Genomic DNA, 15,075 nt, shown 5'->3' on the forward strand with positions numbered 1-15,075 from the left:
TTTTTAAATTAATTTCAAACATTTGTCCAAATAAGGCTTATCTTTTTTAATAAGTCATATCTTTTTTAAAATAGCGACAGCAGTTCATGAATCCGTGGCATAAATCCATAGGTCTTTGGTCCCCTCCGTTGTGCTTCTTTACGTATTTAAATATATTGAACATACTTGTCTGTTGATCTGTAATATAAAAGCAATATCATATAAGCAATAGTACATTATAAAAACTTTAGCTTGAGTTTAGCTTACCTGTTCAGAAGAAACTACTGTTAGTGGTGGACGATACGACCAAAACATTCTATCACACTATATGTAAAAAAAAAAACTCAAGCTCACTGAAGACAAGTAAACAGACAGTGATTAAATAAGAATAAGAAACTACTTACAAGCAATAGGACAAAAATAAAAATAAAAATAACAGAACAAATAAATAAGAAATTTCAAGTAATCAAATGAATAAAAATACTGCATATTCTGCATAATTTCTTCTTATTAAAGTTGCAAAAGTAATTTAGTCAAGAGCAGTGAGAGATTTTCTCTCACATGAATTACAGACAGCAGAAATATTAGACTGCTGTCACTTTAAGAGCTGCCCAGATGCAATATACATGTGTTTTCTTTCTCAGCTGTTTGCTTTCACTTGAAAAGACGGGCATTTTGACATACAAATGTGTGAATTTAACCGTTCAAGGCCTATAAAGTGGCAAAAATAGCTCTGTTCAATACTCCGTCGCTCTACGAGCACCGTCTTCATGTGCATGCGCCGCTCAGAAACAATCTCTGACATCGCATGCATATAGCCAAATGAGTTCTCTTTCACTGCTGATTGCGTTTCAACAGCTTAAAATCAAGTGTTTTAAAACGCAATGCTTAAAAATGTGTGCAAACGATAAGTTTTCGTGACCACGTAGCACAGCAATGTCACATGAGCGTGTAACCACGATCACAAATTTCTACCGGTTGATCGTGTTTACGGTACATTGCCCACCCCTACCTACTGTACAACCCCATTGTCCTTTTAAAGCATAACCTTCCTTCAGTTTTATGATATATCACATCTGCTGCCTGAGCTCGTCTTAAAAGGTTTGTTGTTTTGCATAGTTGGGCAATTTTCAGTCTGTGTCTTTTTCTGTACTGTGGCTTTGCTGTTTCACACACACACACACACACACACACACACACTGAAACCACCCCGAGAGTCCATGCATCTTTTTCTGACTGTGGTGAGGCTGATGGCAGGACTTCATGTGCGCTGCAGAATTCGCACCCGTCTCAAACTCACAAACACAGGAATAGTCTGGCCAAAATCACAGGTCCCCCGCAGCTGTTTTGAATAAAAATATTCATGGAAACAAGTTCCAGCACCTTTAATGATGAGGGTTTGATCAAGCACAAACAGACGCCTCATTCTGAGGAGCATTCCTGCGGCAGACTCCAGGCCCTGTTTTCACATGCACACGCTGACTCAAAGCTCACAGAAATTCCACATCTCTGCACCATCACTGTCCTGAGCTCTGCAGCTGTCTGTATGCCAGTCCGCGGGTTACAGGAAACCGTCAGATAATAATGGTATAGTGCTGTCTTTTGCAGAGATTGCCCTGTGTGTGCAAAGATTGCAGGAATAACAATACAGTACTGATAATACCGTGAATTGATTTTAGAGCTGCTTCCTCCGGCTTGCATCGCTAGCTGGTGCAAGTGATTTGAACAAACCCCTAGACCTAGAATGAGCATGTAGTTTGTCCCATGTGTGTTGTTGAGCCAGACACACTGAAGGAGGAACCAGAACCAGACAGGAAGAAAACAACAGAACATCATTTTGGAGTAAAAATGCAAATGACTTCATAATTTAGGCTGCTATTGGATTACAGCCAATTTGAGCACCGTTTCAAATGAAGCTCTGTGACAAGGTTCAGTCCTGCTCATCTGATCCGGTGACGGGAGGATCAGTGTTGTGCGTGTGCGTATGTCAGCGCGGTGTTGGTTTAGCTGGTCTATGGTCAGTCTTGTTGACTCACACAGTTGTGATGCTGAGGTTTTGGCAGGAAGATGACTGGAATTGTAATTATAATGTTTTGTTTGTGCTGGCTAATTCTGTCTGCTTTTGATGACAAAACACAATACAAACGCCATTCGCCTCTCTCAAGGCACGTCTGAAAGAGACAGAAAATTAAATTATTTTAATGCAGACTTTAGAGGAAATGGTTGTAGTCTGACACAGCTGACTGAACGTGCTGAGATGCTTCGGTTTCTACATTGAGCAGCTTTAAAGAAATATTCCGGGTTCAATGCAAGTTTATCACTATCAACCGTGTCTTCATGCACTAGCAAAAAATAAACCTTCCAAAAAGGTTTCTCTTTCTTCCCCCATAGTGATTCCATAACAGAACTGTTTGGGTTCCTCAAATAAGCTTTCAGTGAATAGTTCTTCAAAAGAACCATTGTCTTAGTGTGAAGAAGCAGTTTAATAATCTGAAGAACTTTTTTCTCCACTATAAGGAACTTTTTGTGGAATGGAAAGTTTCTATAGATGGTAAAGGTCATTTAAAATAAAGCTAAGTATAATTAAACATGCAGGATTCTATTCATTTATTTTTTTAGCACTTGCACATGCATTTACACCGCACTTACAATTTGCATAAATGCATTTCGGTTTTAAATATAAAAAAATTGAATATATAGATAAAAATAGAATGATACTTTTAAAAATGAAGCTACAATCACCAGTAGGTGGCAGTAAGCCACTGTCTTAACAAGTGATTCACTGAGTCATTTATTCAATCAATTCTTTCAAAACGACTGATTCATTCAGGAACAAAGTAAGAAAGTATTGATAGTTTTCACGTGACGTCACACCCTTGTAGGAACGCCAACCTGGAGGGAAAAACGAGTTCACCGCCAGCTGTTTTTGTGCAGTTTACATCAAGTAGTAATGCAGTAAAATGCAGATATTGAAAGGTGAAATGCACACCTTACTGAAGATGCATGTACATGCAAGCAGATGAACCCAGATTATAAAAGCAACACATTAAATGATTTCTCATAGAAAACCATTGGAAAGCACGGAAACTGTTTATGGCATTACGTTCATATTCCAGACTCATCTGCTTGCCTATATAAAGTAAGCTTGATCAACGAGGTGTGTACTGAATCTGTTCTTTTAATATCACTATTTTAAATACATTAATGCACTTTAAGGGTTTTTCACAACATTTTGTTGCGTTGTTTGGTGATTGAAATATTGCGGCGGGTGCATATAATATGGATTGCAAATGACCAAAACTTGCATTTTGTTCACATATCTTTGTTTTGTTCTTTTGAGAGGTGATCTAAATATTTGCAGCTTGGAAACAGATGGAAAACTGGCAGGCTGACAGTGCTGCAGTTCTATGGATGTTTTGCCCTCCAGGTCTTCAAGGCGGTCACGCGACTGAAAGCTATGCATTTTTATGAATGGATCAGTTCAAAACACAAATTCACTCAAGTAAGGAAACATTGCTGTGTGTTGCCGCTGAGATGCACAACATGGCTTTTTTATTTCGCGAAACAGAGCAAAAAAAAAAAGACCTGTGCTGGCAAAATGAGTGTCAATACGGGCTAATTTTAAGCTGCATGCAAAAAAAAAGCGAAAAATGTCATTTTGGTCGCATTTGAGATTTTCACAAAAATGAGTTCATTAAGCCTTGTCTAGCGATCCGTGTGCTCCAAATAGTAATTAAACATCTAAAAGTATCTTTATTTATACGTTTTCTGAGAGTGGTACCTTTTCTCTGCTCGCGTCTCGCGCTGACTCTCATCCAAAGCGCACACATAAAGACGGCACTGACGGCGCTCTGTCCTGATACACTTATACAGGGCCACGTCAAGCCTCTGCGGGGCCCTGGACTAACGCAGCTTTGAGGGCCCCCCTACAAACCTAATTATTCCATAGCCTCGGTTCAACTATTGTAAATAGTAAAAGGTAGATAGCATGTTTTCTAGCTGGATGTTGTGCTTACGATCAATAATCACGTGTTTGTATTCGACCACTGCTTTGCAGAATAAAAGACGAGTCCAGCTCGCTGTGAAGCAGGAGCGATAGGAGGATTCTGCTTGGTCTGAAAGCCTTCCTGGAGCGGCCACGTTCGCAATTCAAACAATGATTTGGAAAAAGAATAATTCATTTGTTATTTATATGGTCTAGGTGGTCGCTGTATGCCTGCAAATACGGGACAAACTGATGCCTTAAATACGGGACGATTCTGTATTATATGGAACGGTTGGCAATGCTATATAAAATGCAAAAGAGAATTGAATCTGGGGCCCCCTAGTGTTCGGGGCCCTGGGCTGCAGCTTGGCCCTGCACATATACACAGATTTACAGTAGGCTAAATATATTATGTATTCACGCAAACATAATCTGCTATATCTTAAGTGAATGTTTGGGGAACCTTTGAGGAAAAGCATCTGCTGTGTAACATTATATTAGATCTGTGTCTGAATATCGGCCGTCTGTCGCATTAATGTTCATCAAACAATTAAAGAAAAGAGGGAATCACTCGCTGCTCGATTGAACTCCTTTTGTAGTTTTAATAATCAATTTATTTTTAATGAACACACTTAAGTGATTTTTACATTTTACTTTTTGTTTTTCTTACTTGAATGCTTGTTTTGATGTAAAATGAAAAAAGTAGTTAATACACTTGTTTCTTTCTTATATTTGTTTATTTTTTGCTTATTTGTAACAACAGAGATAACGGCTGATGGACACGTCGAGGGCATGTTAGAGCTGAACTGGTTCCTGTAGCTCAGACCATCTGTCTCTGTGTGGTTCTGCAGCGAGGAAGTGATTGTAGGATGTGAGAGTGTTCATGTAAGGCCTGAATGATGTGTTGAGTTGTGGAAGAGGTTTGCTTTTATCTCCAGATTGAAGAGCTCTTCTGCTTTGTCATTTTGGTCCCATTTTGCTCTGGATCTTCTCAGCTTCGCAGGACTGGCCTCAATTTACAGTCCCTCCGTGTGATTCTTTTCAATGATACACTGTACTTTAGGAATGACTTTCTTTAGTAAAATAGCAATTAAGACAGTTATCACGCTGTAAAAACTATCATGTGAAATTAAAAAAAAGAAAATATCATCATATGAGCTGTGTCACACAGGAACATCTGGAAATGTCCTTTTACCATTTTGTTCACTGTAAGCAATATGGTAATTCATAGTTTTTACTTGCAAGCAACATTCATTCAACTGTATTTTACAGTAAAATGACACACAATGTTCAAGCATACGCAGTACAAACTGTTTTTACAGTGCATATTCAAAACTTGAGAGGAACTAATGTAATAATATAATAAGAATTGTCCACTGAAAAACACTACTGCTCCAACAATAAACACAATAGAAGAGAATGTGTTTCCCTCACAGCTTTAACAATACTAAAAATAAGCAATATCATTAGTAATTAAACTTGATTCATTATTTTGAAATAATGATTATTATGTTGTTATTAATGTGCAATTGAATATGCTATTTATATAACCAAGTAATGAAGACATAACAACAATGTGTTTAATATTTTGGCTGCTCCTCCCCTTCCCTGCAGAGCTGTAGTGTCAGATAACTCCTCCTCAGCCCCGCCCCTCTTCTCATGCTCCACCCCCTGTGTTTACATTCCGATCTCCATATATGGAAGAATAGCCCCACCCCTGAGTCTCACTGACTCTCCTTCAGTTCAGGAGGAAAACAAGCGCAGATGAACAGCATTACTGGAGCACAAACACACACCTGTGAGAGAAAAACACCAGCACCTACCAGTCACTGCTTCACTTCAGACCGGAGATATGAGCAGCTATAAGAAGTGTTGTGAATACCTGGAGACTGGATCATTTGCAGTGAGCGTATCTGTGGTTTGCAGCTAGTAGACACTCAATAGTCATCAAGCTGTTTGCTTTTCACTCCACACATCAGTTATGAAAATTAACCATGATTTTGCTGCACTAACCATAGTTTAACCATGGTATGTGTAGTAAAACTGTGGTTATTCAAAAGGTAGTCAATATGCCAAAAACCATTGTGACTACACTTTTACTATAATAAAACCATGGTGCGGCTGAAGCTGTTGACCACAGGTCAGTGTGGGGTGACTGCAGATTTTCATCAGGCACAGTGGTTAGACTTTCTCATAATTACAGCGTGCATTAGTGCCATCCACTTTTCCAGCGATGCTGTTTCTGGAAGTATTTAGTTTTACCATAGGGATTGAAAAATATATATTTTGTTAATTGGTTTAATTTTGTTAATTGATGAGTCATGAACTAAACCAACCAGCATAATGCCTAATGTAGTGTTCTTCTTCTTCTTCTTCCACTCTGGGAGTCTATGGCAGCTCATAGAACAGCTTGAGAGAAAGTTATGAAATTTGGCCCACAGATAGAGGACAGTCTGATCAGTCACTATAGCACATTTTGAGTCATTATCTCAAACGCTCTAGCGCCACCAACAGGCCAAAATCTGCACCCATATTTCTGCTAATAGCTTTGAAACCATAAGGTCTAGAAGCAAAATAACTGTTTCCTCTGATTCCTTGGCTCATCCCGAGTCGAGTACATACCAAAATTTAAATGTTTACAGTCACAATTTTTCATAATTGTGAATTTCCTGAAAAATCTTCTTTTCAAACTTTGTTCAATTTTCACCATCATCTTCAGAGCAAAAACTTATCAAAAGCTTTTTAATATACCAAACCGTTTTCATAAAGCATTTTAACACATTTGATGAAGTTTGTGTAAAAATGGACACAAGGCTATATCTCTGCACCTCTTTAGCAGATTCTGACCAAACTTGGTATGTGTTGTAAAAAGCATGACCTGAGGGCACATGAGTAGTTTAGGCAAAATACATCAAAAGATATAAAAACGTATCACTTCTGACTAGTTTGGCCAAAAATCTAAATCTAGTTTGGCCTGAGCATCTCGGGCCTAAAACATCTAAAAAATGGCCGGGCCTAAATTTGAGGCCCATGCAGGGCTCTAACTAGTAATACTAGTTAACCATGTCTAGTGTTTTCACTGACCTTCACAATCTAAATGACAGTTTCTCACGGTCACACACGTCAGAAGAGCAGCATTCATTCTGGCTCAGCTTGTTCAGTACCTACAGAGCACAACTGTAAAAACAGCATTCATTTTCTCCATAGGGAGACTTAACAACCTTACAGACAGACCTGTTGTGAGCTAGGAGGTAGTTAATGGTAATATGCTGCTGTTTATGCCATCTGTTCACATTTTATGGTATCATTTCATTTATTATTTTGTATCTTTACTTGTTTTTTTAATAGTTGTTTAAGAGCAAATGCAGTTGCACTTTATTTTGACAATCCACTTTAAACATTCTTCTAATTTTAAGTAAATTTGCAGCTATATGTCTACTAACTCTCAGAGTGGGCTGTTAGGGTAGGTTTAGGGTTAGTAGAATAATTTGACATATACCTGCAAAGTTTCTAATAGTCAGTATGCTGTATGTTATGGACCCATCAAAATAAAGTGTTAGAAGTTATTAAGCAGACAGTCTACTAATACTCTAATGCAGTGGTCTCAAAGTCAATTTAGCTCCACAGTGTTGCACAATTTAGCTCCAAATCACACCTGCTTGGAAGTTTCTAGTGACCCTGAAGATCTTGATTAGCTGGATCAGGTGTGTCTTTAGAGTCGATTAGGGTTGGAGCTAAACTATGCAGAGCTGTGGCCCTTCAGGAATTGAGTTTGAGACCAATGCTCTAATGACTGCTAGTTGACATGTAGTTGCAATGTTATTTACTGTTAGTAGAGTGGACTATCAAAATAAAATGTTACCAAAAATGCACTTTAAATCATGCACATTGAATGCACTTTTCATTTGGTGGATGACAGTGAACAGCAGGAGCTCGTTTCCATCATGCAGTGTTGTGTTTCATCTCCTCTCTCTCCAGCGGCTCCTCTCCAGTCTCCTGCTCTGACGCTGGACCGATGCTTGGTGAGGAGGAACGGCAGCAGCAGCGCCACGCTGTCCTCCAGCCCTGACCACACGCTCTCGGCAAGCAGCGACTCGGGTCTGTCCAGTGCCTCGCTGCGCACCGAGGGCTGGGCCAGAACCCCGCAGCCCAGCCAGCAGGAGCGTGTGGAGCTCAAGCGGCTGCTCAGCGGCTTCGGCCTGGATGAGACGAGCCGAGGCTGCGCCGCTCCGGAGCCGCCACTCTTGGGCCCGCCGCCGAGCCTCGAAAACAGACCGAAGGAGCGTGAGACCGACATCCTGGACGACGAAGCACTGGCCTCACGGCACGACCTGCACAGCGTGGACAGTCTGGGCACGCTCTCCTCATCCTATCACAAGAGCAGCCAGAACTCACTGCTGTCAGACGGCTTCGGCAGCCCCGGCCACGCAGACGAGCCTCATGTGTTCCAGCACGCCGGATACTCCACACAGACCTGGGTCCATCAGCAGCAGCTGGTCGCAGCTCAGCAGTACTTGTACCTGCCGGAGGAGGACGCCACGGAGGAGCGCTTCAGCAACCACCTGCAGGAGCTGCTGCCTAAAGCCGCCGGTGAGCAGAACCACCCACTCCAGTCTGTTTCAGCTGCTTACACACAGAATCTTTACTTGTCACACAGTTTCTGACAGAGTCCAAACAGCAGAAAAACACACCAAATCTGCAAAACCAGACACTAATTCTCAAACTTTGATTCAGTTTTTAATTTCATAAAACACTTTTTGCAAAACACAACACACAATTCTCTATATAACACACGCAAATCTAACAGGAGTTAATATTATGGCAAAGTTTGCAAATGTTTGCTTTTGAGATGTGTTTGTGATATTTTGAATGCAGTGCTTCATTTTGCAAGCGATGTGAATTTTGTGCAATTCTTGGATTTGTGTGTAAAGTTTTGAAAAAAAAGAGACAAAGTTGTGTGTAAGCAGCTGAAAAAAACTGTAACACCGACCAATCATGGCTTTAGAACAGGCCTATAAACACATCTACACAACTACTCATGCTTAATGTGTTTCTTTTCTTGCGTTCTGTGTAATATTATATTCACAACCACAAATGCTTACAGTAAAAAACGTTTGCTTTCAATCTTGCAAAATACAAAATGCCTCACATCTCTTGCAAAATGAAGCACTGCATTCAAAATATCACAAACACATCTCAAAATCAAACATTTGCAAACTTTGCCATAATATTAATTCCTGTTAGATTTTTGTGTGTTACATAGAGAATTGTGTTGTGTTTTGCAAAAAGTGTTTGAAGACTGAAAAGTCAAAGGCTGAGAATTAGTGTCTGGTTTTGCAGGTTTGGTGAGTGCTTCTGCTGTTTGAGTGTCAGCTTTCAGAAACTGTGTGAGCAGATGAAAAAACTTTAATAAAATGTTATATGTTAAATCAGGTATCAGTACAAGATAACAATTTCAGATGAACACACTGTTTATTGAGAGATTTTTTTTAAATAATATGCATCATATTTTCAGTCTTATACTTAAAGAATTTGCACCAAAATAATAAATAAAATAAATCCCCAGATAATTTCAGCAGTCAGTAACACATAACACAATACAATTTAAACAAAACTGATTCTTCTCATTTATTTATGAGGAAAGTTATTTGCCTTTATTCAATCTGAACCAGAATCAGGAGTAAAGTGGAAATCATGATTTTCCATTGGATTAGTATAAAAGAGCACTTTAATGAATGAGGCGGTGGTTTGTGTTTCAGTGCAGAACCGTTGTCCGTCGAGCCCCGCCATCTCTCAGAGCCAAGACACAGACAAGAAACACGACGAGGAGTTCAGCTCTCTGACGCTGGACATCGATAACTCCATCCATCAGCTCAACCAGCTCATCCTGGACCTGGATCCCACATTCGTGCCCATCTCCACCAAACCCAGCTGCTTCAGCAGAGCCGGCGGGGCAGACACACAGACTCGTCAGACGGGTGAGATCTCTCATCAAATACTGACGCTCTGCTGTGCAGGAGTAATAATCCTAAAGCCTGAGAAATCACCTGAGAGAAGTGATAATTCACACAAACATGATCATTCTGTCATCATTTACTCGTCCACATTTGGTTATTATTTGTTACAGTGTATTTATGTATTTAGGTCCTGAGTGATAACTGTGTGTATTTGTACATGTATATGTGACCCTGGACCACAAAAGCAGTCATAAGGGTCAAGACTTTGAAATTGAGATATACTCAGTAATAATAATATACTCAATATACGCTGAATAAGCCATCTTTCCATTGATGTATGGTTTGTTATGATAGGACAATATTTGTCTGAGATACAACTATTAGAAAATCTGGAATCTGAGGGAGCAAAAAAATCTAAATATTGAGAAAATCTCCTTTAAAGTTGTTCAAATGAAGTTCTTAGCAATGCATATTACTAATCAAAAATGAAGTTTTGATATATTTACGGTAGGAAATTTACTAAATATCTTCATGGAACATGATCTTAATATCCTAATGATTTTTGTCATAAAAGAGAAATGTATAATTTTGAGCCATATGTATTGTTGGCTATTGCTACAAATACACCTGTGCTACTGATGACTGCTTCTGTGCTGCAGGGTCAGATATGGTTAGGATTAGGATTAAGTGGTTGCTTATTAGTATGCATATTACTTGCATATTGGCTGTTTACTTGTACTTATAAAGCACATTAATGCCTTATTCTGCATGAGCATGTTTTAGATCCTTATTTTAGAATAGCTTACTAACTATGAATAAGAAGCTGACTAAGAGTTCAAAAGTCATTCTTATAGTATATAGTTATGGTCGTAGTTAATAGTTAGTTAATAGTGAGAATTGGTCCCCAAACTAAAGTGTGACCTGTATTTTTGTGTGTTCTTCAGCTCCAGTGATCTCTAAACTTTCACACAGATATTCAGATCGGGTGTAATGGGTTTTAAACTGAAACCTTTGATTAGAAGCCCAGATGTTTATTCAGTATACTAGATTTTGTGGAGATAAATACAGAATAATGCATATTGGTCGCTATCACAAAATAAGGCCTAAAAGAGTAATCAGGAGCATGAAACACACTTGTTATGGTGATTGTTCTTCTTATTCATTGATGGTTTATGATTATGATTATAGTACAGTCAGTGTAGGGGGTAATACCAGTTGTGTAATCGGATTCCTTTTTTTAAATAACTAGTAATGCATTACTTTTAAATTTACCACAAAATATCTGAGTTACTTTTCCAAATACACGTAGTCTTCCCATGTACTGACTGACAGCTCTCCTGTCCTGTGTTGAGAGAAATCAGGAGTGAGTGCAGAAATAGTTCCTTCAGCCGGAGGAATACTCGTCTCACTTTTGGAGTGGAAGGACACTTTTTATATTTTTGGATTTTTTGTTATTAAAAAATCAAGCCCAGGTGACAAAAAGTAATGCCAAAGTTATGTAATGCTTTCAATAAAAAGTAACTAAGCAGTTAGTTACTTTTTTATGGAGTAATGTAATATTGTAATACATTACTTTTAAAAGTAACTTTTCCAAACATGGAGTATGACTCTATGACTGGTTCAGTGATGTGAGGAGCAGAGTGTGTGGTCAGACTGATCTCTGTGTGTGTGTGTGTGTGTGTGTGTGTGTGTGTGTGTGTGTGTGTGTGTGTGTGTGTGTGTGTGCGTTTGTCTCATCAGAACACAGATTCATTATGAGCCCAAAGACGAGTGACGTGACGGAGCTCACTGGAGCACGAGGACAGACGACCTGGACACTGAACCTGAACACAGCAGACACACACACACTGACTCCTGCTGCACCGTACACACAGGTGACACACACACACACACACACTGTCCCACACACACACACACACACACACTGATTTCTGAAGGATCATGTGACACTGAAGACTGGAGTAATGATGCTGGATATTCAGCTTCACATCAGAGGAATAAATTACATTTTTAATATATATGAAGATAGAAAAGTTATTTTAAATTGTAATAATAAAATAGTTTAATATGTTAATATTTTTTTTGTTTTTTGTTGTTTTTTTTTTTTGCTTTAATGACAAAAGATTTTCTCACAGATCACAGATTTGCTTATTTTATTTGGAAATAGTGCAGAATATTTCATATTTATTTTCCGTTTTACCTCACTGTGTTTCTTTGTTGTAAGTGCAGTGCACACAGTTACAATCAATTATAGCTTTGTTATTCTTGCATTCAGTGTGTTGCTAGGTTTGTCCAGTGACTGTGTGTGTGTGTGTGTGTGTGTGTGTGTGTGTGTGTGTGTGTGTGCAGCATGCAGCGGTGTTCAGAGCAGATGGTGTGCAGTATTCGTCTCTCAGTTCACTGGACACTGGTAGTGATGTGATGCCCTCAACACCAGCCTTCCCCATCACACCACCCACTCCATACGGTAACACACACACACACACACATTAGGACACTAGTTGGTTACACTTTATTTTGATAGTCCACTTATACATGCTACTAACTATAAGTAACTTTTTAACTACATGTCAACTAATGCTCATTAAATTGCAGCTACATGTCTACTAACTCTCAGAGTGGACTGTTAGGGTAGGTTTAGGGTTAGTAGAATAAGTTGACATATACAAAGTTTCTGATAGTCAGTATGTTGTGGATTAGAAGATATTAAGCAGACAGTCTACTAATACTCTAATGTGTGTGTGTGTGTGTGTGTGTGTGTGTGTCTCCTTCACTGTCTCCAGTGAAGAGCATGGTGGGTTACTCAGCGTTCAGACAGACGCCGTCTCCTTCATTTGGATCCTATAGAGCTGAACACGGTAAATCCCACGATTCACTCACTTCTGACCTGTTTTATCCAACAGTCATAATAAAAGCTAATTAGTTGTGCGCAAAATATGTTTGTAGCTACAGTACTTATGATGAGTGAATTTGATCAGTTTGGTTTGTGTTAAATTCAGATATTTGCATGACAGAAACAAATGTGTTAGTTCTTCTTCACTAGTTTGCTGGATTTTCTGGTTCATTTACTCATTTTACACCAGTAAGTGAAATATAAACTGTGTGTCTCGTTTTTGTGTGGCATCACCACATGTGTGCTCATGGTCCACGCTTTAGATGAATTAAAGTGTGTGAAGTGTGTCACCAAATGTAACTCCAAACATTTCAATGAAGTATCCCAAACACAGCCCGTCTGTCAGGTTAGCTCCGCCCCCAAACTCACCTGATTGGCTGAGCTGATCGTGATGGAGTGACAGACACAGCGTCTCACTGCATGTTTAGCTGTGATTTCAGTGACACAGGTCTCACATTCAGTGTTGTCCTGTGCTTGTGAGCAGATGTGAGAGCAGCGTGTTCATGTTGTTCTTTCAGATATGAGAGAGAATGCAGGGTTCATGGGAGCTTCAAATGAGGGTTTCCAGCATCACAGACCGTACATCGCTGGAGTCACGGCCTTCTCTGACCGGTACAGCTGCACTCATTCATTCATGCTTTCTTGCATTCATTCATACATTCATGCATGCATGCATGACACCGTGCCAGGTTTAACAGAAAGAAAGAATTGTCAAAGAGAGATTTGCATAGCTGAAATCCTTCTCAACATACTTCAAACATAACCTACTTCAAGTTTCCGAGCTTAAAACTAACTCCCCATTTCTAACTCCCATTTCTACCTTTCTGAAACACCTGGATTTGAAATTGGGAGAATCATGATGTCATGATTAATTCATCTTGGCACCTTTTGTAGCTCATTTCATATTCAGTGATGTTAACCAATCACAGCAGTGGGTGTTTCCATTGAGTCTCACAGTAGACACACCCCTTTCAACAGAGCCTTCAAATCAGAGGAGAAATTTGAGGTAGAAGATCACTGTATATATCGAAATTATGACTTTTGAGTCATTAAGTATTTATTTTGTGTTTTTGAAAAGTTTCATGTACAAACAAAAAGTTTCCTGTTCACATGGATCCAGAAAAATATATCATTTTCAAACACTTGCACTTTGAAACTGGTTTTTAAAAGTTTGTGTTGTCAGGCCCCCAATTCACCATTGTCATGCAAATGAACGGCCAAAATGCATGAAAAGCTTTCCGTTTTTAGTTGAAAATGATGTTGTGTAAACGGCCCTGAAGGTTATGAGTGCACCTCAGGAAACATATTAAAACAATTATTATTATTAATTATTAACAGTAGTGTGTGTTATTGAGTTGTTCTAGATAACAGTAGTGTGTGTTATTTAATTGTTAATGATGACAGTACTGTGTTATTGAGTTGTTATTGATAACAGTAGTGTGTGTTATTGAGTTGTTAATGATAACAGTAGTGTGTGTTATTGAGTTGTTATTGATAACAGTAGTGTGTGTTATTGATTTGTTATTGATAACAGTAGTGTGTTATTTAATTGTTAATGATGACAGTAGTGTGTTATTGAGTTGTTATTGATAACAGTAGTGTGTGTTATTGATTTGTTATTGATAACAGTAGTGTGTTATTTAATTGTTAATGATGACAGTAGTGTGTTATTTAATTGTTAATGATGACAGTAGTGTGTTATTTAATTGTTAATGATGACAGTAGTGTGTTATTGAGTTGTTATTGATAACAGTAGTGTGTTATTTAATTGTTAATGATGACAGTACTGTGTTGTTGAGTTGTTATTGATAACAGTAGTGTGTGTTATTGATTTGTTATTGATAACAGTAGTGTGTTATTTAATTGTTAATGATGACAGTAGTGTGTTATTGAGTTGTTATTGATAACAGTAGTGTGTTATTTAATTGTTAATGATGACAGTACTGTGTTGTTGTGTTGTTATTGATAACAGTAGTGTGTGTTATTGAGTTGTTATTGATAACAGTCAGTGTTGGGCAAGTTATTTGGAAAATGTAGTGAGCTAAGCTAACAGTTACTCTTCATTAAATGAAGCTTCACTACACTAAAGCTACAGCCCTGGGAAATGCAACAAGCTAAGCTACAGCAACATGGCAAAAGTAATTTACTACATCTAAACTATTTAAAAAAAACAATACTTTATATTGAACCAACATCATATCAAGTCAATGCTCTCTCAGGGATCAATAAAACTGTCAGTCAAGCAGGTAGCCAGGCATAAT

At 38.6% G+C, this 15,075-nt stretch overlaps 1 protein-coding gene across 1 annotated transcript in view; it reads left to right on the top strand.

Annotated features, from left to right (window-relative positions):
* The window catches only part of LOC306846174 (tensin-3-like), a 49,766-nt gene that overhangs the window by 16,823 nt on the left and 17,868 nt on the right, over positions 1-15,075 (top strand). The window contains exons 13-18 of the mRNA XM_079379322.1: positions 7,943-8,554; positions 9,724-9,942; positions 11,662-11,795; positions 12,271-12,388; positions 12,705-12,779; positions 13,333-13,426. Of these exons, the coding sequence (XP_079235448.1) occupies positions 7,943-8,554; positions 9,724-9,942; positions 11,662-11,795; positions 12,271-12,388; positions 12,705-12,779; positions 13,333-13,426 (1,252 nt within the window). The remainder of the gene's footprint in view (positions 1-7,942; positions 8,555-9,723; positions 9,943-11,661; positions 11,796-12,270; positions 12,389-12,704; positions 12,780-13,332; positions 13,427-15,075) is intronic.

This window comes from Barbus barbus (genome assembly GCF_936440315.1).
Source record: "Barbus barbus genome assembly, chromosome: 26".
Classification (NCBI taxonomy): Eukaryota; Metazoa; Chordata; class Actinopteri; order Cypriniformes; family Cyprinidae; genus Barbus; species Barbus barbus.